This window comes from Pimephales promelas, chromosome 2 (assembly GCF_988280905.1).
Source record: "Pimephales promelas chromosome 2, fPimPro1.hap1.1, whole genome shotgun sequence".
Taxonomy (NCBI): Eukaryota; Metazoa; Chordata; class Actinopteri; order Cypriniformes; family Leuciscidae; genus Pimephales; species Pimephales promelas.
Genome location: NC_142770.1, coordinates 4,903,161 through 4,931,154, shown reverse-complemented (window position 1 = coordinate 4,931,154; position 27,994 = coordinate 4,903,161). Strand labels below are relative to the sequence as shown.

At 37.6% G+C, this 27,994-nt stretch overlaps 2 protein-coding genes and 1 long non-coding RNA gene across 7 annotated transcripts; 2 read left to right on the top strand and 1 right to left on the bottom strand.

Moving 5' to 3' along the window:
* The first annotated feature begins 1,988 nt into the window (after positions 1–1,988).
* On the top strand, positions 1,989–21,342 carry LOC120486563 (cell adhesion molecule CEACAM3). Of its 3 annotated transcripts, XM_039682650.2 has the most exons (8): positions 1,989–2,131; positions 4,439–4,762; positions 5,497–5,826; positions 6,327–6,665; positions 8,235–8,363; positions 8,501–8,529; positions 14,140–14,191; positions 21,242–21,342. In XM_039682650.2, the coding sequence occupies exons 1-8, from the start codon at positions 2,086–2,088 to the stop codon at positions 21,325–21,327; spliced, it is 1,335 nt and encodes a 444-aa protein (XP_039538584.2). In that variant the 5' UTR covers positions 1,989–2,085; the 3' UTR covers positions 21,328–21,342. The 3 variants fall into 3 exon arrangements, with proteins under 3 accessions (XP_039538584.2, XP_088977156.1, XP_039538585.2); XM_089121030.1 differs by lacking the exon at positions 6,327–6,665; XM_039682651.2 differs by lacking the exons at positions 14,140–14,191; positions 21,242–21,342 and adding an exon at positions 11,123–11,397.
* On the top strand, positions 14,536–18,275 carry LOC120483026 (uncharacterized). Of its 3 annotated transcripts, XR_005623526.2 has the most exons (7): positions 14,542–14,989; positions 15,094–15,166; positions 15,263–15,370; positions 15,493–15,607; positions 15,736–15,843; positions 16,100–16,215; positions 17,810–18,275. It is a non-coding gene; the product is annotated as an uncharacterized LOC120483026 (long non-coding RNA). The 3 variants fall into 3 exon arrangements; XR_005623525.2 differs by having other exon boundaries at positions 14,536–14,989; positions 15,496–15,607; positions 15,736–16,215; XR_005623524.2 differs by having other exon boundaries at positions 14,537–14,989; positions 15,736–16,215.
* Positions 21,343–21,418: 76 nt separating the features above from the next.
* Positions 21,419–26,867, bottom strand: LOC148995755 (CD48 antigen-like; the record flags this gene model as incomplete). The annotated part of the gene is made up of 3 exons (XM_089119124.1): positions 26,285–26,867; positions 25,426–25,764; positions 21,419–21,717 (listed from the first exon to the last, which is right to left on the bottom strand). Coding segments are annotated over exons 1-3 (687 nt in total), but the record flags the coding sequence as incomplete, so codon positions are not given.
* Between the last annotated feature and the right edge of the window lie 1,127 nt (positions 26,868–27,994).

Here is a 27,994-nt window from a genome sequence, read left to right as displayed (position 1 = left end):
GGTGTCATCACACACAATGTGACATTTTTTCCTCCACAATATTTTATATATAGGCCTTTATGTCAAGTTTTTTTCTTGTCATGCTGCCTACTTCTTGTTTAATATGGACTTAATATGGAATGTTGTTGTTTTTTGGATGGTATGTAATATTTGCAATGTTTTGCTCAACAATTCTTGATTTTTTATTTTGCATTTATTCTATTAGTTATGCTTACTTTTAGATCAATACTTAAGACATGTAATTACTTATACTTTTCCTAGGTTTACATTGAACTGAATTGTGGTTTATGTACAAAAGTATCCACTAACTTTGATGCTTAGAAATAAAAAGGAGACAATGGATGTTAAATGCAAATTGATGCAAAGATGTTAAAAGATTATTTATTTATTTTTTTTCAAATTTGTAAAGGAATCTATTCATTAATTATGGTCATGCAACAAGTAGTTGCATTGCACTGTGGCAGTAATCCATAACATTTTCTATAAAATATATAGGCCCTGCTAGACAGGAGGCCTTACTTTTTTGTACAAATTTTTTTTTTTTTTTTTTTTTTTTTTTTTGTATCTATGAAAAAACAAATCTGGGTCACAATCTAGATTAGGGTCCAATTACTGCTTGTTAATAGTTTGTAAGGTAGTTGGTAAGTTTATGTATTGGGTGTTGGGTAGGATTAAGGGATGTAGAAAATAGTCATGCAGAATAAGGCATTAATATGTGCTTTAAAAGTAATAACAAACAGCCAATATGTTGTACCTCGATGTTTGCTTGATCAAACACAATCACACATTTTTAATCTTCTTGGGTTGCAGAATTTTGTGATTATATGTTCTTGTTCTGATAAACCGTTTTTGTAGTGTGTAAAAATATCTGTGTTGTGTAATAAATGTATTGACACCATTACGTTCCGTGGCTGTGTTATGGTAGTGTTGGTGTCTCTCTCTCTCTCTCTCTCTCTCTCTCTCTCTCTCTCTCTCTCTCTCTCTCTCTCTCTCTCTCTCTCTCTCTCTCTCTCTCTCGCTGTGTGTGTCTACCATTCTGCTTGTTATGCTGGAAGGGAAGCCTCCTCCAATAAGGTGTTTCAAATGGCAAAAATACAGACATCATTAGAGCTGCAGAAAAAATATTTGAAACTGAAGAACATTTTAGTTGACATGATAAATGAAAGACTTGTGGTACAAGCAACAAACATGGGGGTTCATAATGGCTTTTGTAATTTTGCAATGGAATGCAAGAAGTTTAATTGCAAACAGGAAAATGATCATCACAAATAATACTTTCATCCAATACTTTCCAATCACACCTACGAGCTAAATTTTCTGATATTGTCAAAACTAACACAGAATAATTGCATTTGGAAAGATTAACTCTTGTGTAGCTTCCACGTTAATGCACACTAGCTCTCCCCAGTCCAGCATAATTTCGATGATCCCTTGATCAGTAGTAAAACTCCCCCATAATGTAGGCTACTGTGTGCATTAAAATCACCACACCACACCATTTTAAAGTCCCCAATTCATCCAATATTTTCCATCATATCCTTAGTTAGCTTGTCACGTGAGTTATTAAAATTAATTACCCTAATACTCTGATTTCCTTCCCATACATCCATTACCACAGCCTCATACTTATTATCCTCAATTGTCCTAAACCCTAAAATAAATTTGCTACTCCGCCACCATTTCCTTTATTTCTTTTATGTCTTTCCTAATTTTCTCGTATCCACTAATCAGAAAATTTAACTGTGTTTTAAGCCACGTTTCCTGAACACAAATAATATCAGGGTAAAAATTTCTTTTGATAAAATATCTAATGACTAGATTCACGAGAGGTCGGCTAATGTGTGTAAAAGTAAAACAATACAGTAATTTCGTTAATTTATCAGCGAGCGTACTTCGGAAGTACTGAAAATGAATGGGGTTCAATGCTGGAACTTGGAAGTTGGTTGCTCCACGAGACCACGACACGCGTTACTTCCGCATTCCTAAGTTCTTATGGAGTGTCGTAAAACTCTCCACAGCTCAGCGTTAATGCAAATGAACTGAATTTAAGGATTAAAATACATATTTGAAGGAAAACCAGTGAAAATGCTCTTTATTTTGCCCACATTGCTTTGGTATTTACGTGGCCGTGGTAAGACTTTCAGACCTTTATGTTTCTCTTTCGGCTCTCATAGCGAACGTGTTGTGTTTTGTTGTTGTTTCTATTGTGCCTGCGTGCACTAGGCGAAGCAAATAGTGTAAAATGCAAAAGCATTTGTTTTGAAGCGTTCGAAACGCCACTCACTGTACAGACTGGGTCTCATCGCTGTAAATGCACCAAAAACTTGCATAAAATGCATAACAGCGCCTTTTTTTCAAACCCATTACAAATATTTTATTGTGAAGTAAAATCAATCAAATGAAATCAACAAATCATCTAAAAGATATCAAGTGTCTGTATAATATGTGTTCTTTTATCATTGTCGGGGCTTGTTTTGATTGTGCCATCAGATGTTTGTATTTCATGTTCCAGCTTGTTCAATTTCAAAACGAAAGTAATCATCACCGCGTATGCTTCCGTATAATGACAGACCACACAACTAGATAGTCTGTCTGATAATATTCTTTTGACGTATTTCCAAATAGAAAAATGTTTATGGTTGTTGAAAAATACAGATTCTGGGAATATAAAACTAAATATGTTACTCAGCTGAGAAATTGAAGACACACCTAAATTACAGTCAGGGGCCACTTCTGGATATAATAAGCACTATATACAGTGAGGAAGACAAGTATTTGAACACCCTGCTATTTTGCAAGTTCTCCCACTTAGAAATCATGGAGGGGTCTGAAATTTTCATCGTAGGTGCATGGCCACTGTGAGAGACATAATCTAAAAAAAAAATAAAAAATCCAGAAATCACAATGTATGACTTATTACTATTTATTTGTGTTATACAGCTGCAAATAAGTTTCTGAACATCTGAGAAAATCAATGTTAATATTTGCCTTTGTTTGCAATTACAGAGGTCAAATGTTTCCTGTAGTTTTTCAACAGGTTTGCACACTGCAGGAGGGATTTTGCCCCACTCCTCCACATGATCTTCTCTAGATCAGTCAGGTTTCTGGGCGGTCACTGAGAAACACAGAGTTTGAGCTCCTTCCAAATATTCTCTATTGGGCTTAGGCCTGGAGACTGGCTAGGCCACACCAGAACCTTGGTATGCTTCTTAAAGAGCCACTCCTTGGTTATCCCGGCTGTGTGCTTCGGGTCATTGTCATGTTGGAAGACCCAGCCTCGACCCATCTTCATTGCTCTAACTGAGGGAAGGAGGTTGTTCCCCAAAATCTCGCAGCTACATGGCCCCGGTCATCCTCTCCTAAATACAGAGCAGTCGCCCTGTCCCATGTGCAGAAAAACCCCTTCAAAGCATAATGCTACCACCCCCATCCTTCACAGTATGGTGTTCTTGGATGGTACTCATCATTCTTCTTCCTCCAAACACGGTTAGTGGAATTATGACCAAAAAGTTCTATTTTGGTCTCATCTGACCACATGACTTTCTCCCATCACTCCTCTGGATCTTCCAAATGGTCATTGGCAAACTTAAGACCTTGCCATGTGCTGGTTTAAGCAGGGGAACCTTCCGTGCCATGCATGATTTCAAACCATGACGTTTTAGTGTATTACAAACAGTAACCTTGGAAACGGGGGTCCCAGCTCTTCTCAGGTCATTGACCAGCTCCTCCCGTGTAGTCCTGGGCTGATTTCTCTCCTTTCTTAGGATCATTTAGACCCCACGAGGTGAGATCTTGCACGGAGCCGCAGTCTGAGGGAGATTGACAGTCATGTTTATCTTCTTCCATTTTCTAATGATTGCTCCAACAGTGACTGCTTGGCAATTTCCCCGTGGCCTATTCAAGCCTTGTGGAGGTGTACAATTTTGTCTGTAGTGTCTTTGGACAGATATTTGTTCTTGGCCATGTTAGTAGTTAGACTCTTACTGATTGTATGGGGTGGACAGGTGTCTTTATGCAGCTAATGACCTCAAACAGGAGCATCTAGTGGAGGTGGACGTTTTAAAGGCAGACTAACATGTCTTTGAGGGTCAGAATTCTAGCTGATAGACAGGTGTTCAAATACTTATTTGCAGCTGTATCATACAAATAAATAGTTAAAAAAAACATATTGTGATTTCTGGATTTTTTATTTTTATTTTTTTTTTAGATTATGTCTCTCACAGTGGACATGCACGATGATAATTTCAGACCCCTCCATGATTTCTAAGTGGGAGAACTGGCAAAATAGCAGGGTGTTCAAATACTTATTTTTCTCACTGTGTATATCTATACCTACTGTGTATATATATATATATATATATATATATATATATATATATATCAACTTATCTGGTGAACATTTTGTTTTGTTTAAACAAACTGTTGATTTCTTCTGCAGGTGTGTCTGGTGTTGGTACAGAGAGATGGTCTGTGATGGAGGGAGAATCAGTCACTCTAAAAACTGATGTTGAAACAACAAAAGAAGATATTAGATGGTATTTCACATTAGTGAATGACATTCTCATCGCTGAAATCACTGGAGATCAGAGTAAGATCTGTACAAATGTTCAGTGTAAAGAGAGATTTAGAGACAGATTGAGGCTGGATCATCAGACTGGATCTCTGACCATCAAAGACCCCAGACCTACAGACTCTGGAGTTTATAAACTAAAGCTCAACAGCAGCAGAATCAGTACAAAGATCTCCATTGTTACTGTTCATAGTAAGTCATTATGTGTAAAAGCAAGTACATCACATCTTTATTAGTTACGCTTTTGAACACATTTCCCAGCAAACAAATTTAGGTTCTGAGAACGTTAGTTTTTGGTTCCCAGAATGTTCCTAGAACTTTCCCTTAAGGTTAAGGGAACGTTCCTGGAACATTCTCCTTACGTTATAAAAATGGAACCTTAAAATAACCTACATGGAACGTTCCTATAACGTTCTTGTTTGGTTCCAAAAAAAAATAACCTCATGGGACCATTCGGGAACGTTAAGGGAACGTTCTGTGTTGTTTTTCTCTTTACCTGCACTGTAATTCACATTCAATACATAGATAATTCAAAAATGTTGCTGCATTTGTTGCTGGCTGCTAAACAATCCTGGAGAAGTATGTTGCTTGGTAAATAAATTGTTATTTTACATAAATTCATCAATCATTTATTACATTTTATGTTTTGGTGTGTTTGTTCAAACCACTGCCTAACAAGAGTTCAGTATGATAAAAATAAATAAATAAATAAGCAGTTAGTTTTGGTCCATAAAAAGTTTAAATTGTGTTCTGGTGTAAATCAAATATTTTAGTATCAGTAATAATGACTTTTCAGCAGTTTTGCTCTGTTTATCACAATATGCTTGTTTGAGATGGTCATAATCTGATCCCCTAAACACAGCTACACAACTTTCTTTCCTGTTATTTAACTTTGTTTAATTTATATCTGTTCATTTCTACTCCAGGTTTCTTCAGCGCTGAAGATGTAGATTCAGCTTTTGTGCTGGAGGGAGACTCAGTCATTCTTCACACTGGTGTTGAAATAAACCAACAAGAAAAGGTTAGATGGTATTTTAATGACATTCGCATCGCTGAAATCATTGGAGATCTCAGTAAGATCTGTACAGATGTTCAGTGTAATGAAGGCACTGAGAGATTCAGAGACAGACTGAAGCTGGATCATCAGACTGGATCTCTGACCTTCACGAACATCAGAAACGCAGACTCCGGAGAATATAAACTACGGATCATCAGCAACAGCATCAGTACAAGGGAGTTCATTCTGGCTGTTTATGGTGAGTCATAATGTCTAAGAGCAAGTTGTGTATACGATGAACGTGATTTCACCATGTGAATCAACGTCTTTGTTGATCCTGGAACAACTTTCCAATCAACCAATCAGATTTGAGGGACGAGTTTACAGTTTATGTCAAGTTTAGGCTTAGAACCAGGGTGAAGTACCTCAACATCAGTGTCATTCACCTTTCATTACACTCAGATTTTAGGAAAAGGTTATGGGTAGGGTTAGGTTTAGTGGTTGGGTAAGTACTACATTTTGGGACAGGAATGTTGATCCAGGAACATGTCTTACTTGGCCAAATCACGGTGTTCAATTTGAAACTTTTTGTTGTATCAGTTAGTTTTGTTCTGATGAAGATGAAAAGTGTGCTTATTAACTCAAAAAGTGGATAAATGTTGCTTTTTAGACTAAAAGTAATGAATGTTCCACAGTTTTCTCTTGATATGTAGTGTTTCCCCTTAAAAAATGTGTATTTTTGTTTGGTTTGTGTTTCAGATTTTCCTGTTGTTGAAGTAGATGAGATAAAGAGAAAGTCGGTAATGGAGGGAGAATCTGTTACTTTAGATACTCATGCAAAAACCACAAATGATTCGATGACGTGGTATTTTAATGACATTCCCATCTCTGAAATCACTGGAGATCAGAAAAAGATCTGTACAGATGATCAGTGTAAAGAGAGATTCAGAGACAGACTGAAACTGGATAACGAGACTGGATCTCTGACCATCACACACACCACAAACACAGACTCTGGACTCTATAAACTACAGATCAACAGCAGAAGAATCAGCATCATAAGGAGCTTCGATGTGACTGTCAGCTTAAAGAGTTCTGGTAGACATTCAGTGCATTTTCCTTAGGATTTTTAGAAAACCGTTTTAAATTCTGTAAATCAAGCCTGCACTGTAAAAAAATATTGATGGTTTAACTTAAAAAAGTAAGTAACCTGGTTGCCTTAAAATTTTAAGTTCATTGAACTGGAAAAAGCGAGTTAATACAATGAAGGAGATTAATTTAACCATCAGAAACTCAAAATTATATGTTATCTGAACTAAATTAATTATTTAAGTTGATTTGACAAAAGAAAAAATGTTGTGATTACTACACTGTAAAAAAAAATATTGTTGGTTTAACCTAAAAAAGTAAGTAACCTGGGTTGCCTTAAAATTTTAAGTTGATTGAACTGGAAAAAAGTGACTTAATACAATGAAGTAGATTAATTTAACCATCAGAAACTCAAAATAATAAGTTATCTCAACTAAATAAATTATTATAAAGTTGATTTGACAAAAGAAAATATGTTGTGATAACAAATCTTGAAAATATATTTTACAGTGTGTGCATGTTCATTGGCGGCTGTTAGTTTCACACAAAGTGAGATTTGACTCAATATTAAAATGTAACTGAGACCATTTCTATTATCTTCCCGTTACATTGAGTTTTGTTTACATTCTGAATTTTGCAATTGTTAAAGGTTGTATTGCGATTGTGGGTGACGTCAGCTCGCCCCTCCCTCCCGTTGCGTGCATCATGAAAAACTCACACACTAACGTTAAATCCCTACAATCTGATATTCGTTAGAGATATCCAAGTTTAGTCGAGCCTCACTCATATTTTTTAAAGAATTATATTTTCACACACAGTTCACGTAGCCTACAAAAAAAAAAATCAGCACTAGAAGCTATTCACCTGCCCAGAAGAAACAGTGCAACCTCGGCGTCCGATTTAAAAATGTTCAATTCTTTGAGTTCTCCGTTCAAAAGCCTTCCCGATTATTATTCGTTTCTTTGACTATAAACTACGGTAATCCCTCGCCCTAATCCTCCTTCTCTTCATAGGGATTGCCTCTTCCATGTTAAATGTATCTAGTCCGTTGATAGCATAGGGTTGATAGACGCTGGCTTATTCTTCAGCTCCGACTTCGCGTGCAGGCACAGCGCACACGCGCAAAAACAAACAACACCCCCCTCTGTCGGTGATTGGTTAGAACACTGTTTATTTTGATTTTGAGTGGTGGTTGTTCCCATTTGTTTTTGTGTGCAGGTCTCTGAGCCGAGGCTGCCTACAGAAACGTATTTTTTTTTTTTTTTGACAGCCTGTTTGCGGCGGACTGCTGTAGCGGATCGTTAGGAAAGATTAGATGAATGTGATCATTTTTGTTTGGGCCTGAAATCACTAAAACAACCTTCAGGTATTGTTGATAAGAAAAATGCACAATATTTGTCGGTTTTCCTGTAAAGAAAAACAGAAGAAAAAAAACCGAGGGGGAAAAAAATCACCAGATGGCGCCATTTATAAAACAAATTACCGTCACACTGATGAGCGAATTAGGCGGGGAAAAAATATCAGTAAAAAGGATATTGTTAAAGTTGATTTGTTAAAGTGCATCTTTATCTGTTCCAGGTTCAGGTCTGTCTTCAGCTGCTAAAGGAGGAATATGTGTTGGTGTTGGTGTTGGTGTTGTGCTGGTCGTGGCAGCAGTTGCTTATGTGAATTACCGTCGCCACAAGAAATCTACAGGACATAATAATGGCAAGTATTTATACAGATGATTTGACAGGATGGAGGCATGAGATCTATTGAGCAAAACAATCTTTAAAAATATGTGTATTTTTAAATTAACCAAAGCAAGTTAATTGAGTTTATTGTTGTTGTTGTTGTTTATACAGGCTTCACAAGGCAGAACGATCATGATGAGGTAAGATGTGCACTGAATCTGAATGCAAAAAAACTGATTTTACAACCGATTCTGATTTGTGAGCTCTGCAATTTACGCATAAAGGCCGATTTATACTTCTGCGTAGGGTGCGCGCAGTAGGTACGGCGTAGCATACGCACAGACGCGTCCCATTGCGCGTACCCTTCGCCGTCGCCTGACGCGCACCTCCTCAAAAATGTAACTACACGTCGCGACGACGCGGACCGCAAGATCGCTGATTGGTCGGCTTGGTAGCATCGCATTTCCTCCTACGCATTTCCGCACGTACCTTCTCACGCATTTCCATCACTGTCTATGATTTCCACACGTACCATCTCCTCCGACGTCTTCTCTCATTTCTGCCTTTCAGTTTTAGTAATTTCACTAAAGTGAACTGTTTTTCCACCTCAATAAGCTCCAACTCCAACATGATCCACTCTCTTTCAATCGCTATTGCTTGTAGTAACCTAGCCGCGAGGAATCTAAACACAGTGGAACATTAAAACTCTCCGCCGCCAACTAGCGTTTCGGAGCAGTACTGCAGAGCAACAAGACCTGAACGCAGAAGTATAAATGCTCATAACGGCGTCGCCTACGTGCGTAGCCAACGCCGCACATTACGGCGTACCCTCGACGCAGAAGTATAAATTGGCCTTAAAGGCCAATTTATACTTCTGCGTAGGGTGCGCGCAGTAGGGACGGCGTAGCATACGCACAGACGCGTCCCATACCGCGTACCCTTCGCCGTCGCCTGACGCGCACCTCTTCAAAAATGTAACTACACGTCGCGGCGACGCGGACCGCAAGATCGTGATTGGTCGGCTTGGTAGCATCGCATTTCCTCCTACGCATTTCCGCACGTACCTTCTCACGCATTTCTACCACTGTCTATGATTTCCACACGTACCATCTCCTCCGACGTCTTCTGTCATTTCTGCCTTTCAGTTTTAGTAATTTCACTAAAGTGAACTGTTTTTCCACCTCAATAAGCTCCAACTCCAACATGATCCACTCTCTTTCAGTCGATATTGCTTGTAGTAACCTAGCCGTGAGGAATCTAAACACAGTGGAACATTAAAACCCTCCGCCGCCAACTAGCGTTTCGGAGCAGTACTGCAGAGCAACCAAGACCTGAACGCAGAAGTATAAATGCTCACAACGGCGTCGCCTACGTGCGTAGCCAACGCCGTGCACTACGGCGTACCCTCGACGCAGAAGTATAAATTGGCCTTAAGGCTCTCGGCTCAAATCTGATTATTTTCCAATTGGAATATGATGTAAATTATTGACTGTCCAGTTTTGTGCGTGTTCAGATCTGTCCTGTGGCAATAATTTTCTGCAATATCTGCACTGGTTTCTGTGGCAATGGCATTGCATTTGTATGCATGCGCCAAAAACAACAACAGCAACATGGAAGGGTTACAATTCAGATACAGACGCAGTAGTCCACTGCAGCGGCTACATATTGGCAGTGTTAAATACTGTCTATATGTGTGTCTGCCATGCCACGTTCCAGCATCTTCTGAATCAGTGGCTGAATTTTTGTATTTATTACGAACAGAATTTGTTCTGCACACAACGGTGTATAAAATCACTAGTTCTATGTAAGTATGTACTACATTTGTATACAAACTTACTTTGCGACCGTTCCAGACGTACTACATCCGCCATGTTGTCATTGTCATGTGACCTACCAGTGTCTTTTACGTCCCTTCAGCTCAATTCCCAAATCCGCTCCCGTGGCCTCATAGTAAAGTGGGATCGTAAAGGGTTCATCGTATACACACTTCAGAATCTCAGCCGGAAGTTTTAGTTCACCACTAAAAATGTAAACATAAACTTTCTGCCACAGAAGACACAGTAGCGCAATGGATACACATTGTCATGTAAATACGACAATATCTCTATTTTTGCAAACCACAGTGCGAACGTTGCCCATGTAACTCAAAACGGATTCGTTAAAATCATATTTCATGTGATTTTATTATTATTATTATTATTATTATTTGCCTTTCACACTTGATAAACATGATTGTATTTCAATCTGATATGCACAAAAATCTGATTTGGACTGTCAGTCTGATCGAGGCTTTAAGGGATAGTTAACCTGAATATGAAAATGACTCGCCCTCAAGTTGTTCCAAACCTGTATAAAATGTCTTTCTTTTGTTGAACACAAAAGAAAATATTGAAGAATGTTGGTAAGCAAAAAAATGTGTTGTAGCCATTGACTTCCATTGTATTTTTTTCCTACTATGGAAGTCATTGGCTGCTGTGTGGTGACGAACACTCTTCAAATATCTTTTGTGTTCAACAGAAGACAGAAATTCATGCAGATTTGGAACAAATTGAGGTTGAGTAAATGATGACGGAATATTCATTTTTGTGTGAACTATCTCTTTAAGTGTTCAGTGTGTGTTTCAGCATGTTTCAGTTTTCAGCATTCAGACATCACTGCATAGAAACACCAATAATATATCTTGACTGAAGCGAGAGTTGCTCTCTTGTGGTGTTTTACTTTAGAATAAAGAGCACTCAGAAAACGCATTTTTTTAACCATTTTGTTTTTCTGTAAATGTGTGTTTTCTTACAGAGAAATGATGCGGAAAACTCTATTCCCTTATCGAAAATGTTTTCCGCTGATCCCTGCTGATAACGGGACATCAATACGACTTCCAGTTTGTAATGGTGGAGGGCAAATGAATCCCAAACGGATCAGTGCGGGATGATCAGGGCCCGCACACCGATGCTGAGGGGACCTATACTGAAATTGCTCCGTTTATTATTATTAATCTCTATAACTCTACCATTAGCGGCAGCATTTGTTATAAAATATATAATACCGCACTAATCTATTTTGATCAGATTCATAATATTGCAAGATGCAAGCACTCTTCACAGATCATGTGTGCAAATGCCACAACAAGGCAACATGATTTCACGTTTCTAACTTTAGTTAGTGTGTAATGTTGCTGTTAGTTTGAGCATAAACACCATCTGAAAAGTTATGACGCTCAAAGTTCAAAACAAAGGAAGATATTTGCTTTTAATGAAACTGATTTTTAAGGACTATACAAATGACTTGTAGGGACTAATGTTTTTTAACATCACTAACCCTAAAATATACATAAACCCCGTCCATGGGAGCGGGATTAATAGATTATCAAGACTAAATATGCTAATCAGTGACTAGAAGATAGTTAACTCCACATCAGCAACATAAATGCATCAACTAACCATTCAGAAACATCCTGTTGCATTCTCCATGTTGTCACTTCTTTGTCTCTCCATCGTTGTCTGAGTCCGGTTTGAACACAAAACGTCTAAACGTTTTTTTTATTTTTATTTTTTTATTTTCAGTGCATATCTGTTTGAGGCATAGACAGTAAAAGAAATGGACAAAGCGACCCCATTGATTTCAACTGAGAAAATTGAAGTCTGTTAAAAGCTGATCGTCAGACGTCACAAACTGAGTCTGTCACGTGAGAAACCTGTACGTCTTCTAGTTGCTGTGCCGAGTGAAATCTGTTCAATTTTAAAATTGAAAACAATCAATTTTAACACGCTATATAAAAATATCTGTGGGGTATTTCGAACTAAAACTTCCCCTACACATTTAAAAACTTATTTTACATCTTGTGAACAGTGCATTTTACCAGACAACACACAGGTCTTAAAGGATTAGTTCACTTTTGAAAAAACTTTTGCTGGTAATTTACTCACCCCCATGTCATCCAAGATGTCCATGTCTTTCTTTTCTCAGTCGAAAAGAAATTTAGGTTTTTGATGAAAACATTCCAGGATTTTTCTCCATATAATGGACTTCAATGGGAACCGGATGGTTCAAGTATCAAAAGACGATTAAAAACTGTTTCAGATGCAGCTTCAAATTTCTTTAAACGACACCAGACGATGAATAAGGTTATCATGCGAAACGATCGGTTATTTCAACACTTATTTTAAAAATGTAACTTTTATAAGGACAAATGCTAGCCTTGCCATATTCTGTGAGGCGCGTTTGCAACGTCACGTATTACGTAATTACGTTCAAAAGGTCACGGGTGACGTAGCCGAAAGTACAGAGTCAGTGTTTACAAGTTGAACGCATAGGTTGAACGTGCAAACTAACTCAAACACCGTTTACAAAAAAAGGAATTAAAAGGAAAAACAACGATGTCGGACGATTTTGATTCTGTACTTCCGGCTACGTCGCCCGTGACCTTTTGAACGTAATTACGTATTACGTGACGTTACAAACGCGCCTCAGAGAATAGAGCAAGGCTAGCATTTGTCCTTAGAAAAGTTACATTTTTGGAATAAGTTTTGAAATAACCGATCGTTTCGCATGATAAGACCCTTATTCATCGTCTGGTGTCGTTTAAAGACATTTGAAGCTGCATCTGAAACTGTTATTAACCGTCTTTTGATACTTGAACCATCCAGTTCCCATTGAAGTCCATTATATGGAGAAAAATCCTGGAATGTTTTCATCAAAAACCTAAATTTCTTTTCGACTGAGGAAAGAAAGACATGGACATCTTGGATGACATGCGGGTGAGTAAATTACCAGCAAAAGTTTTTTCAAAAGTGAACTAATCCTTTAAATTAAGTTTGTGCTACAAATATTGTAAAAAGACTGTAAATGTTACATCTTTGCCACTTTAGTATTGTCATCTTGACAGTGCCAGTATGTTGAGTTTTGGATGCTTGTGTCTCTTCCTGTTTTAACCAGAAAGTCTTCCTTTCTCAGCCAGATTGTTCAACACCAAGGCCCTGTTTACACCTGGTATCAAGGTGCGTTTTGGTTGATCGGATCACAAGTAGACGAAAAACACAAATCTCAGGCAATTTACATATAAATGCAAAAGCAGGCGATGGAGAAACATACGGAGAGCATCAGCTTTCTCTCCTGCTCTAACACACACAAGAGACCAGCCGAACGCTGTGAGTGTGTGTGTGTGTGTGTTAGAAACCAGGAACGGAGACCGTAGTGTGTCCACTTGTGGTCCTATTGAACAACATCTTAATAGCAGGTGTGAAGCGGCCCTAAAGTGGTGTTTTCAACAGGAATCCTTGAGAAATGAAACTTTTCTGTCCACACTCATGTTTTGGGTTTTGTTTGTTTGGGTGTCAAAGCTTTGTGTTTGTGCTTAAAGGTTCAAGTCCAGCATAAGCTTTACACATTTTATAAATGTGTGTTTATTGATAAAACATTAATATTACTTAAAAAAATCAGATGTTTACTTCACTAAGTGCCTTCACTGTTGAAATGTGCAAATAATTATTATTTTTTGCACAAAATCTTCTGAATTGTTCTTTGTATTTTGTTTTAACATGTATGTTGTAAATTGTATTATTCTGTCTTTAAGTGTTTGCGATGTTGATCAGGTTTGTTTCATCCAAGTTCTTGCAAAAGGAAGCTAAAGATTCACAACTTCACATTATTTGTCCATTATAGATTTTTTTATATAATATTATATATTCTTGCATGTTTGGCTGTTATATATGTTCAAAGTGCATCTTATGTCATAATTGTTGTCTTTTTATGTATTCTTAAAAATGATCACTGTGTGATAGAAATGATCTGCATTTTCTGCATTCCCATTCCAGAGTCTCTACCACCACATTCCAGGAAAACGAACAGGAAAAAGTGGAATAAAAAGTATGCCTGACCCAAGTTTAAAACTTAATCTGTTTGTTAGGGTTATGTTAAGTTAGTTCATTTGTGTTTTAATTTGGTTTTTTTCTGTTCCTGTTTCCATGTTCCACGCCATTGTACATTACCATGTTTGCTGATTTGAGTTTTACACCTGTTCACTGTTTCATTGATGACTAAATGTGTATTTAAGACTACGTCTACAAAACGTTTACCAGGTTTGATTCATTATTAATTACTGTTTTTGTTTGCCCTTTGTGACAGAACAATGGGAAAATACTTCTATTGTTCAAACCTCTCTTTCTGTCTTATGTTTATCCTGTTTGTGGATTATGTGATCTGTTCACAGTAAAATCTCCAGTGTTGAAATCCTGGTGTTAAGGACTTTTAGAGTAAAGTGTTAATTTTCTGGTGTTGAATTTCAAGGGATTAACACTGCTAGTGTAAACCACACTCTCTGGCTGGTGAAAATATGTGGAGTTATACACCAGAGATGCTTTGAGAACACCGAGAGTGTTACTAGTCACATCCGGGACATTTACGCGCTGGGCGGGACGAAACGAGTTGAAACTTTCTTCACAGGCGCCATTTTCTTTGACTCGAGTCGCAAGACATGCGAGGAGGAAACACGCATTTATTATGCGTTAAATCGCATTTATATATTCATTTTATAACACCATATTGTTTTATAACAATATGTATGTGCTGTGGACGAGCAAACCGCTCTCAGAAGGGGTATTTTCTATGACGCGCGATGCGGAGCAGACCAGGATGGGTTTGCTTTTTAACAGGGAAACAACGAAAGTAAGTGTTTTCTAATTCACATAGCCAATATATTTTATAACACATTGATTCAAAGCGATATTTAAATGTTCTGCGCGATTAAACGGTCGAAATTCTTTTCAAAGACGACATCATCTTTGAAACACGGAGCTGACGAGGAGGAGGCTTGTAGCTAACGTTAACAGGGAAACACCTAAAGTAAGTGTTTTTAACATAATTTACCACATGAATTTCATGGCATTATATTGTTTTGTAACGATATTTATGTGATGTGCGCGCCTAAACCTCTCACAGTCTAGGTCCTGCATCTTCTTTGACTCGTGACCTGCTCGTGACGCATTTCAAAAAGCAGTGCAAAGTGCAGACACGGAGTTTGCTTTTAACAATAAAAACACCGATTAAGTAAGTGTTTAACTCATTTACTATACGTGTTTTATAATATTATATTGTTTATGACGATATGTGTGATGTGCAAATATCATAAAGGATTTATCCTAAAACTATCTTTTACTCTCGTCTGCCAGCAGACCTAACGTTAACGTATAAAACAGAAGAACAACTCCACAAACTGCGGACCAACAATGCACGTGGAATTTGCACTTTATTTCCTTATTTGGAGGACCAATCTTTTTAGAATGGGTAAGCAAATTGCAATTATTTCAAATTAAATATTGATGCAAAATGTATTTATCAGATTAACTTTTGGTTGATATTTGGAGATGCTTTAATGTTTAAATGTATTGATTTTTACAATTTGTGTTTGCTAGGAGCATTTCTATGATGCACTATGATTTCTATGAAGTGACTAAGGGTACCAGGCTTGGTGTTTAAAGACTGTACAGACTAGAACCTGGTGATGGAAAGAGAACAGATAAGTAAACATATGAGAGAATCATGGGCACAAACAAAAAATAATCATAGCTTGGTTGTTATTTGGTATAGCTAGATTTTCTTTGTTTTATAACACTCATTTTGAATTTGTCCAGTCAAATTCATTTACAAAAGTAAATCTAGTATATATATATATATATATATATATATATATATATATATATATATATACTTAAAATAAGATTTCGAACCAATGGTTTTCATGATTTGACAAGATGTTTTCTTGCTGTTTAATTTTAGACTCAACTGATTGGAAAATCTCTGCCCATCACCTGCCCCCAACATACAAAGCCACAAGACGGGAACACCGATCCTTCCGGAATCCGACGGCTGACAATTTAGTGAGATTTCTTAAGGTGCGTGTCTTTATTTTTTCTTAAAGTGTTAGTTCACCCACAAATGGAAATTCTGTTATTAATTACTCACCCTCATGTCTTTCCAAACAAGTGAGACTTTTTCATGTTCACAACACAAACAAACATATTTTTAATGAAATCGGAGAGCTTCCTGTCCCTCCATTGACAATCTACACAACTACCACTTTCAAGCCCCAGACAAAAGTACATCATTAAAGTACTCCATGCAACTCCAGTGGTTTAACATAAATGTTTATTAAACTATGCAAGTGCTGTGTTTACAGCAAAAACAGATTTACAGCTTAATTTATTAAATATTTATTTCCAACATGCGTTCATGACAAAGTTACAACTCGTGCTTGTTGTTGATGTGCATGTATGTGCATTGAAGATTAATATTTTGTAAATAAAGTTGAGTTAAAATTGTCAAAAAGGTTGAGGTTAAACCACTAGAGTCACATGGATTACTTTTGATTTCCTTTATACCTTTCCGTGGTTTTTGAAGTGGTCGTTGAATAGGCTTTAGATGAATGGACAGAATTCTCTTAGATTTCATTAAAAATATCTTTATTAAAGGGACTGTTCACCCAAAAATGTCAATTCTGTCAGTAATTACTCACCCTCATGTTGTTCCAACCTCGCAAGACTCATTCATCTTCGGAACACAAATTAAGATATTTTTGATTAAATCTGTGAGCTGGATCACTCCTCCATAGGCTTCTAAGGGATCAAAACTTGCTGGCCCAGAAAGTCATTAAAGATATTGTTGATTACAGAAGCGCAATCCTAAATCCAATCCAAACGAGAATGCTTTGTGTGCGCAAAAAAACAAACAGAAATTACGACTTTATTCAACTATGCATTTCCTTCTCTGTGGGCCTCGAGATGGGCTTCTCGTAGTGTAACAGCGCAGCGCCTCGGTGTTGTACGTCACACACAGGCTCACTATTGGCTGACGCTGGTCGTGTGTGTGTGACGTACAACACAGTAGCGCTGCACTGTTACACTGTTAACTTGCTCAGGCCCACACAGAAGAAAATGAATAGTTGATTGTAATATTTTTAATTTTTAGTTTGTTTTTTGCGCACAAAAAGTATTCTCGTCACTTGATAAACCTGAGCCACTGTAGTCACTCTGACTATTTTAACAATGTCTTTAATAACTTTTATTGGCTGCCAAGTTTCAATCCCTTAAAAGGCTTTGCAGGAGTGATCCAGCTCTCAGATTTAATCAACAATATCATTCATTTGTCTCCCGAAGATGAAGGAAAGTCTTACCGAGTTGGAACAACACGAGGGTTGAGTAATTAGTGCTAGAATTTTCATTTTTGGGTGAACTATCCCTTTAAGTGTTCCCAAGATGAGCAAAACTCTTACTGGTTTGGAACAACAAGGGTGAATAATTAATGACAGAATTAAATTTTTTGGATGAATTAAATCTTCAATTTACTTGGAAATCAATAAATGCAAGTCTTAATCTAACCAAAATGGTTTCTTGTTTGAGTCGATGATTGAACTTTTTTCACCATAAACCTGCTGTATTTATGAAACACAAATGGTATTAATTGTAATTGATCTGGTTTTGTGTTGTCTAGGTACCCAGTCCTACAGGATTTTTCGAGAAAGTTGGATCTACACAGCTTTTGCTGCTCTGTGAAACAACTATGCACTGAACTTTACTGTTAGTGACTGGAGACACACAACTGATCCACTCATATCCTGCTACTGTTCTTCATCTGCTGAATGTTTTTGACTCAAGCACTGCTGTACTGTTGCAAAGTCAAAGGTACTGAATCAACTTCACTGACACAGGACTCACATTCACTGATATGTTCAGGACACCATTTGATCACAATATATAATTCTGATTACAGTGCATTCATCGTTTATTTTAAAAGTTAACCTATGATGTAAACGTGTTTGTTCGGTAATAAAAAAAATAGTTTGCTTGAAACAACTGTTTACATTTGCCTTTATTTTCAACTTTACAATGAACTGAATTCTACTATGATCCCATACTTTCTGGATTGTTTTGAAATAAAGTTTTGAAAGAGTAATAAAGAGTTATGTGTTTTTCAAAGTGAAATTATTCTTTTCAGATTTAAAGAACTGAAGAAAATAAACTGACAAATCATTTAAGTACAGTAGGTAATGCATAACCCTAATAAGAAAAACTGGTAACTTCTTTGGTGTTTTTATTTGTAAAAATGTGTTCTATTAACACCAGGATGGTGTAATTTGACTACTATAAGGTTGAAAAAGTAAACACTGGCAGTGTTGTTGTTATCTGCATTGGTGTTAAAATTCCACTCTCTTAGTGTTCGAATTGTAACACTGTGTCGGTGTTGAGAGAGGCAACACTTTTGAAAGTGTTGAAGTAACACTTTGTGGGTGGTTCCCAAATATACACTTTTAAAGTGTTGAAATTAACTCTATTGGTGTTGATTTCCGGATTTCAAATTTACTGTGTTCCCAGAGTTACTTCTTTAGAAAGCTTACCTGTAAACAAACAAAAATAACTGTATACAAAATCTATTTTCTTACTACAATGCAGTACTACAAGTGGATAATCAGAAATAAAATATAAATTAATTAAAACTAACTAAACTAAATATTGCAGCGTTTTCTATATTTCACATTCACACAGTAGGATCTCTCTTTGGTTTGAGAAATTTTTATGTTGGATTTAGTAATATGTTTTGTCTAAAGCAGAAGTCAAACAGTTTCATGTGAGCAGGAATGGAAAAATAACCTTCAAACACACGCTATTGAGACCTCAAACACACTCTCACACACTGCCATTAACACAAACATCTAGCAGTTACAAGCTCGAGCATAACCTGTTTGGCCAACAGATCAAACCACATTTCTGTACAGATGTGAACACATGAGACCACAGAAGTCTCCACTCCTTTTGGTGATTATTTTGCACTGAGGAGAGATTTACACACATGATCTCTCTAAAACTTTAAGAGTTATAACATGAAAATGCTGCACAGTGCCATATGATTTAGATCATTTGTTAAAGTCAAAGAGATTTTAGAAGACCATTTCATGAATCATCTTTAAATACCAAGAATGATCCTATTCAGTCCGCTGTCATTTCCAGATGAAACGTTGTCATCTTCATCATTGAAGTTTGATCATCATCTTATGGCAATAGGCGCATACACAACATGATCTTCCTCTTTAACGTTCTGTAAAATAACACATCACAAGAGATGCAAAACATCAGAGACATATCTTAGACAGGCTTGTTGTTGTGATGTTGCATTTTACTTTCTGACCTCAATGATTCACAAATGTACTGAAGTATATCCAAATTGTTTGATCTGAGATTTTGCTGTGACAATATCTAATCGGCCAGAAGTGTGCAAAAAAGAAGATGATGGGCAATGTAAATGCACGTTGGCTGGCGTTCAGATATCACAACTGCAGTGTTTTCAACCACATAAGTGGAAGTAAATATAAAGGTTACTATCAGAAATGTAGCTCAGCTCATTTTCAGAGAGTGTAAAAGCTCTGTCCAGAGTAAATGCTTTGCTTGCACATTCCTTCGTATGTAAGTCTCAATATCTGGAGAATTATGGAATGCCAAAGTTATATTAAAAAAATAATAAATAAATACATAAAGTAAATATACGAAGAAATGTAAAAAAGCAAAAATACATAAATAAATACATAAATAAATATACAAAGAAATTGTCACGGATCCATCTGCGTCAGCACCAGACACCTTCACTCCGCCCACTCGTTCCAGCTCCCCAGCCTTCTAATCACCGTCACCTGCCCGCATCAATCACCGTCCCAATCATCCTCCCTTTATAAACTCACTCCTCACAGTCACTCACCGTCTGGTCTCGTCGACACACCGGCTACAGACTCCCGCTACTCTAAACCCTGGTTTTGAGATCTGCTTACCTGCTTTCTGTCGTCCCGTCTGCTCCTTCTCCGCTCCTGGTCCCCGGTCACCCGCTGCTCATCCGTCCGCTGCCTCAGCACTCCATCTCCCATCCCTACTCAAGATAAGATATCCTTCATCAGACTGTTTCCCGATCGATTACTGAACTTCATTCATTAACTACTCACCTACTGTCTACCATATCCTCTGTGTCAATAAACCTGGTTACCCTCATCCATCTGTGTCCTTCTAGTCTGTGACAGAAATGTAAAAAAGCACAAATAAATGAGTATACTTTTATTTCCGTTATAGACATAAAAACATAAATACATAAATGAATGTATAAATAAATAAACGTGGAAATAAATAAATGTGGGAAAAAATACAATTATACATAAATAAGGAAATAAAGTATAAAGACTCATTTATTTGTAGTTTTTTACATTTCTTTGTATATTTATTTATGTATTTATTTTTGCTTTTTTAAATTTCACCGTATATTTATTTATGTATTTATTTTTAATTATGTCAACCTTGGCATTCCATAGTTTTGTGTAATGGATCCTTATACAAAAACACAGTCACACATCTAAATCTGACCAACTGCTAAATTTAGACGTAAATAAACATAAATTAGGAATATATTCTCTTACCAATTTATGTGCTTTCCTTTTGTGGAATGTGGGAACAGCGTATGTTATCTCTTCTTTATGAATCTGAACTGTTATGCAACAACAACAATATAAATTAAATGCAGATATGATGTTTAAAGCATCTGAATTCTTTGTGGGGAAATTCAACCATCATTAAAACTCAAAATGAAACAGCATCATTCATATCAATGTTCATTTGTACACCAGCAGAATTTAGCATCTTTACACAATAGTTGTTTAATTATTGAAATAATGTAGTTTTGCATTTCTATGTTCATATTTCCAGTGTGCTTTTTAAAAAGTGGTGTTCAGTGTCATTATGATATAGAGATGCATAATGTAACTAAACAATATATATAAACAATTAAAATACAGTATGTAGTATTTGTTATAAAACGTATTGTTTATATAATAATTATAAAAGCAGAAGATAATTCTTGCCTTCTTGATCATTTTTTCTGCGTCTCCTGCAGATGTTGAAGATCACGACTGTAGATACAATCATCAGAGATCCAGCAGAAGCAGAGATCAACACTATCAGAGATACTGGAGAGAGTGAAGGAGAGTGTGTGTCTGCTGTAATGATGAAGAAAGAATGAGTCACAAGAGATCAGGTCAGTACACACACACACACACACATATCTTATGAGTGGTGTTGTACCTGCACATGTGTGTCTGCAGAGTGTGTTGATGTCCAGATGTGTGGTCTGGTTGCTGATGGGATTGTTCAGCACACAGCTGTAGGTGTTTTTATCCTGATATTCCACCTCCAGAGGTAGAGAGAGACTGATGCTGAGATCACACACACTGATGCTGGACAATACACTCATTCCTGCGTACCAGGACAGAGTCGCATCACACACACGCAACACTGATGAACACACCACTGAACATGATGATGGAGAACATTGTGAAGAGTTACTGATGATGATAGGAACAGGCAGACGAGCTGGAAAATATGACGATAAAGAATAACATTTTGAGCTCAGTGTGTTGAATGAGGGTTTATTCTGTGATTTTTATGCCAATTTTAAATTTCTGTTTTTCTCTATAAAACAGCCCTGGTTAAGGTTTTTTATGATCTCCTCAAAGCTTCTGATTCTGGCACTCTCCTTTTGACCTCAGCTCAGCTTTTGACACTGTTAGTCATGAGATTGGAATTACTGACACAGCCTTTGTCTCCTTTCTGATAGCGAGGCAAAAAATTTGTTATATACCAGAAGCACAAACCATCCACCAAATCCCTCAGTTCTGGTGTGCCTCAAGGTTCTGTCTCGGGCCCTATTTATATGTGTAACGTCGGGGCTAGAAATAAAACGGAGAGCGAATCCATACGCAAGCACTTTGTTTAAATAAACAAACAAGTAATCCAAGGCAAACTAACAGAACATGACTTAGGAAACATGACTCAGGAAACAGAACTCGGGAAACAGAACTCGGGAAACAGAACTCGGGAAACAGAACTCGGGAAAGAGAACTCGGGAAACAGAACTCGGGAAACAGAACTCGGGAAACAGAACTCGGGAAACAGAACTCGGGAAACAGAACTCGGGAAAGAGAACTCGGGAAACAGAACTCGGGAAACAGAACTCGGGAAACAGAACTCGGGAAACAGAACTCGGGAAAGAGAACTCGGCAAACAGAACTCGGCAAACAGAACTCGGGAAACAGAACTCGGGAAACAGAACTCGGGAAACAGAACTCGGGAAAGAGAACTCGGGAAACAGAACTCGGGAAACAGAACTCGGGAAACAGAACTCGGGAAACAGAACTCGGGAAACAGAACTCGGGAAACAGAACTCGGGAAACAGAACTCGGCAAACAGAACTCGGGAAAGAGAACTCGGGAAACAGAACTCGGGAAACAGAACTCGGGAAACAGAACTCGGGAAAGAGAACTCGGGAAACAGAACTCGGGAAACAGAACTCAGGAAAGAGAACTCGGCAAACAGAACTCGGCAAACAGAACTCGGGAAAGAGAACTCGGGAAACAGAACTCGGGAAACAGAACTCGGGAAACAGAACTCGGGAAACAGAACTCGGGAAAGAGAACTCGGGAAACAGAACTCGGGAAACAGAACTCGGGAAAGAGAACTCGGGAAACAGAACTCGGGAAACAGAACTCGGGAAAGAGAACTCGGGAAACAGAACTCGGGAAACAGAACTCGGGAAACAGAACTCGGGAAACAGAACTCGGCAAACAGAACTCGGCAAACAGAACTCGGGAAACAGAACTCGGGAAACAGAACTCGGGAAACAGAACTCGGGAAACAGAACTCGGGAAACAGAACTCGGGAAAGAGAACTCGGGAAACAGAACTCGGGAAACAGAACTCGGGAAACAGAACTCGGGAAACAGAACTCGGGAAACAGAACTCGGGAAAGAGAACTCGGGAAACAGAACTCGGGAAACAGAACTCGGGAAACAGAACTCGGTAAACAGAACTCGGGAAACAGAACTCGGGAAAGAGAACTCGGGAAACAGAACTCGGGAAAGAGAACTCGGGAAACAGAACTCGGGAAACAGAACTCGGGAAACAGAACTCGGGAAACAGAACTCGGGAAACAGAACTCAAAGCAGGAGCAAGAAACCATTACACAAAACAACGACCGACAAACAAAGACTGGGGAACAGAGGTGTAAATACACAGACAAACAAGCTAAACAAGGTATAGGGGGCATGGCTTATCAGAAACAACTGGGGAGACTAATCAACGAAATGGGGAACAGCTGACATGGAAAAACAGGGGAACACATGACACACAAGAACAAGATACAAAACCCACACATGACAATATGTTACCAATGGGCTTCATGCCCAGCTGCACTACTTCCTGAACTTAAGCCAGCTCCTTGTTTCCTGTCTGCCATTATTGGTCAAATTGATTAATTCAGGTGTGCTTGACCTCAGTAGTCATGGCAACAATAATCAGACACAGCTGAATTAATCAATTTGGCCAATAATGGCAGACAGGAAACAATGAGCTGGCTTAAGTTCAGGAAGTAGTGCAGCTGTGCATGAAGCCAATTGGATAAATTCTCAAACGCTATGGGTTTAACTTCCTCTGTTATGCTGAAGACATTCAGGTTTATTTTTAGCCAGTGTTTCCGCTGCTTACATTCTCTTGCAGCAAGGAACTAATTCTGTTGTATCCATCCGGTCAGCTTATATATTTGGATAGTGACTTGATAATTCCCCAGTTTGAACTCTTGCTGATCTCATTGATTGCATTTTTTTATTTAATGATCATATTGGTAAAGTGGTGAAGACAGCTTTTTTCCACCTGTGTGATATCTCTCATATTCGATCTTCTCTGAAATTAGTCAGCAGGATGCTGAAAGCGAAACCATTACATGCCTTATCACCTCTCAACTAAATTACTAACTCACTTCTTTATGGCCTTTCGACTAAAAATATAAAACAATTACAATATGTTCAAAACTCTGCAGCCCGCTTGATCTCTCACACAAGAAAGAATGAACACATTACTTCAATTGGCTTCCAGTTTCCTTGCGTATTAAAGGGTTAGTTCACCCAAAAATGAAAATTCTGTCAGTATTTACTCACCCTCATGTTGTTCCAACCCCGTAAGACCTTCGTTCATCTTCGGAACACAAATTAAGATATTTAAGATATTAAGATCGCTCCTGCATACAGTCCATAGGCTTCTTGAGGGACTGGCTCTTGCTGTCCCCGAAAAGTCATTAAAGACATCGTTAAAATAGTCCAAGTGACTACAGGGGCTCAATCTTAAGTTTATCAAATGACGAGAACACTTTTGTGCGCAAAAAACAACAAAAATAACGACTTTATTTCAACTATTTGCTTCCTTCTCTATGGTTACTAGTTTAATAGCGTAAGCTTCTGTTATTGTACGTCACACGCATCACACACACATGACCAGCGTCGGCCAATAGTGAGCCTACGTGTGACGTAGCTCTACGCAATCACACTACGTTAACTGACTACAGACCCATAGAGAAGGAAGTGAATAGTTGAAATAAAGTCGTTATTTTTGTTGTTTTTTTGCGCACAAAAGTGTTCTCGTCGTTTGATAAACTTAAGATTGAGCCCCTGTAGTCACTTGGACTATTTTAACGATGTCTTTAATGACTTTTCGAGGACAGCAAGAGCCAGTCCCTCAAGAAGCCTATGGACTGTATGCAGGAGCGATCTTAATATCTTAAATATCTTAATTTGTGTTCCGAAGATGAACGAAGGTCTTACGGGGTTGGAACAACATGAGGGTGAGTAAATACTGACAGAATTTTCATTTTTGGGTGAACTAACCCTTTAACTTCTAATCCTCACTTACAAAGCTCTCCATAACCTTGGTCTTTCTTTCAGAGTTATGTTCCTGTTCGTTTCTTACGTTCTTGAAACAAGTGATGGAGGGAGATTTACAGACTGAGAAAAAAAACATGTTGTATCTTGGATATGTTATTTGTTTGAATCCCTCTTTGCTGGATTGTGTATTTATTTTGTTCTGTTCCTTAACCCATCTTTGTAAAGCAACCTTGGGTGTTGGAAAGGCGCCTTAATTACAAATTATTATTATTAAACTAAAAAATAATTAAAAAATCGAAATGCAAATAGTTTAAAGGTCAATGTACTGTTTATAAAATAATAATAGGACAGAGCAAATGCTCTTTACTCACCATAGACAGAAACATTGAATGTTTTAGATATCATTTTCAGTCCAGTTATCTCTAGTTGATAATCTCCAGTGTGTTCAGTTGTGGTGTTTGTGATGGTCAGAGATCCAGTTTGATCGTCCAGCTTCAGTCTGTCTCTGAATCTCTCATCAGGAACATCATCAAATGTGGAGAAGATTTGCTTTGTTTTATTCATTTTAGCTATGAGAGACTTTTCATCTCTAAATCGCCACAGTATGACATCTTCTTCACATATTTCAGTAACACCAGTGTGTAGAGTGACAGAGTCGCCCTCCATCACTGACACCGACTGTTTTTCATTTATCTCAGCACCAAACACACCTAAAGGACATGAACATGTTTTAAACAGATTAAGACTCTTGTTGGTGTACAAATCCTGAAATTTGAGATACTACACAATCACACAGATGTGTGACAACCAATAATTTGTTCTCTGTTTTAAAGTTATCTGCAGCTGAGCATAATCATTGCTTAAAATTGCATAATGTACTGAAAACAAATTATATCTTCAGCGTGAGGCTACAAAATTAATTTTGCTGGATATTTTCAATAATATATATATTTTTAAATACGATGGTGAGATAAGTAAAACAGGCTCACTGATGCTCTCAGGGTTCATGAGCATTTTAACAATTGAATTTCTATGATATTTGTCTGTTTATGAAAACTGCAGAAGTATTAAAAATTAAATTATGTAACCTGATTTCAAAGCTAGTAGATCTCGCTATAAATATTCATCTGGCACAGGTATCAGCATGAAAATAATCTAATCTGAACAGTAGCAGCTTTATTGCTCCGAAATGGAAAGAAATTAAACCATTAAAATGTTTTTATAACTTACCAATTTGACTCCAGCAGCTCAAATAAAACAAAAAAAGCGTGTGAAACATTGTCTTTAACTGTTCAGTGATCTAATAACACTGTTCGCCAAAACACTCAGTCAATGTGAATCATGTAAAAATAGAGTTAAAACCAACTGCATCTCTCAGTGCCAACTGCACTGACGTTCATCTTCCAAGTCAAACTGAAAGTAGCTGTGGTCGGTTTTCAGAGATGTGGTTTGATCTGTCGGGTGGACAAACGTCTTGTAGGTGAGAATGTATTTTGAGAGCAGGTGTGTTTAGCTGGTAGGGGGAAAGTTTCTTCCAGACCTGCAAACAGCTTTTTTTTTTTTTTTTTTTAACATGACAACTGACACAGAAGTGAGAAACGATAACTCTCATCTGTTGTAAGTGAGGGAGTGTGTGAGGTTTCCACCCACTGTGCAAAAAACAATTTTAACCCTTAACATTTAACCCTTTGATTTACTGTTTTTATGCAATATAAGTCGTTTAATGGTTTTAGGTTCCCTGTGCAAATGTATAAAGAAGAAGGGTATGAATCAGGATGTTGGTTGTATGATGTACATTAAATTAACTAAGATTATCCATGAGACACATATAACAAATAATATAACTGATGAAATCATCTCGATCACCATCATGCAATGACACAGTTTTCACACTGTTGGTGCGTTCACGTGCTCTGGTAATTATGGTTAGTACCAATGCACATGAACACCCGCATATGTGGTAATTTCCACTGGGCAACTCGTTGCCGAGATGAGATAACCTTTGACCTTTTCAAAATGGCAGTGAGCAACTTTTCACTTTTCATGTATGGTGAAAATATGCACTATTCATGATCTAGAAAATATATACAGCATATTATTTACCGTTTGGGTTTTGATATATCATTCTTTTGCTGTAGCAGATGACTTAAAGGGATAGTTCACTTTGAAATTAATTTTTGATATGTTTTATCTTACCTCAAGGGCATCCAAGATGTAGGTGTCTTTGTTTCCAGTATTTTCAATTTTGATATTTTTAGGTCAAACCGTTCTTGTCTGTCAGTCATATAATGGAGGTCTATGGTCACCACCTCAAAGAGCATGCACAGAGAAGTCAAAATTAAACATGATTTAATAACTCATAAATGTAAGTACACATTGATGGCCTAAGACACGAAACGAGCGGTTTGTGTGAGAAAACGAACAGTATTTATATCGTTTTTACCTCGTGTAATCCAAGTGATCTGAATCAGTTGTGCAATGTCCAACTGAACCGAACTGAATCAGTTCAATGTTACGCCGGAAGTGATCGCTTGCGTGTGACGTCACTCAATATTTACACGGAGATTTCGGAAGTTTTACCTTTTACTAAACATATTTAGATATACCGAAATCGTCTTCCATTGCGGTTTCCCGTATATCTAAATATGTTTAGTGAAAGGTAAAACTTCCGAAATCTCTGTGTAAATATTGAGTGACGTCACACGCAAGCGATCGCTTCCGGCGCATGCGCAGACCGAAGCGCCCGTGCCGTCAGATCATTTTGTCATGGCTATGATTACAAGAGGTAAAAACGATATAAATACTGTTGGTTTTCTCACACAAACCGCTCGTTTCGTGTCTTAGGCCATCAATGTGTACTTACATTTACGAGTCATTAAATCATGTTTAATTTGGACTTCTCTGTGCATGCTCTTTGAGGTGGTGACCATAGACCTCCAT

What these genes read in the sequence shown, in the direction of transcription:
- LOC120486563 (XM_039682650.2), top strand. Translation starts at nt 2,086, where the DNA reads ATGCTCTTTATTTTGCCCACATTGCTTTGGTATTTACGTGGCCGTG. An exon ending in TTGGTATTTACGTGGCCGTG is followed by an intron (nt 2,132 to 4,438) that starts GTAAGACTTTCA and finishes TTTCTTCTGCAG; the next exon opens with GTGTGTCTGGTGTTGGTACA. An exon ending in GGCAGAACGATCATGATGAG is followed by an intron (nt 8,530 to 14,139) that starts GTAAGATGTGCA and finishes TTCCCATTCCAG; the next exon opens with AGTCTCTACCACCACATTCC.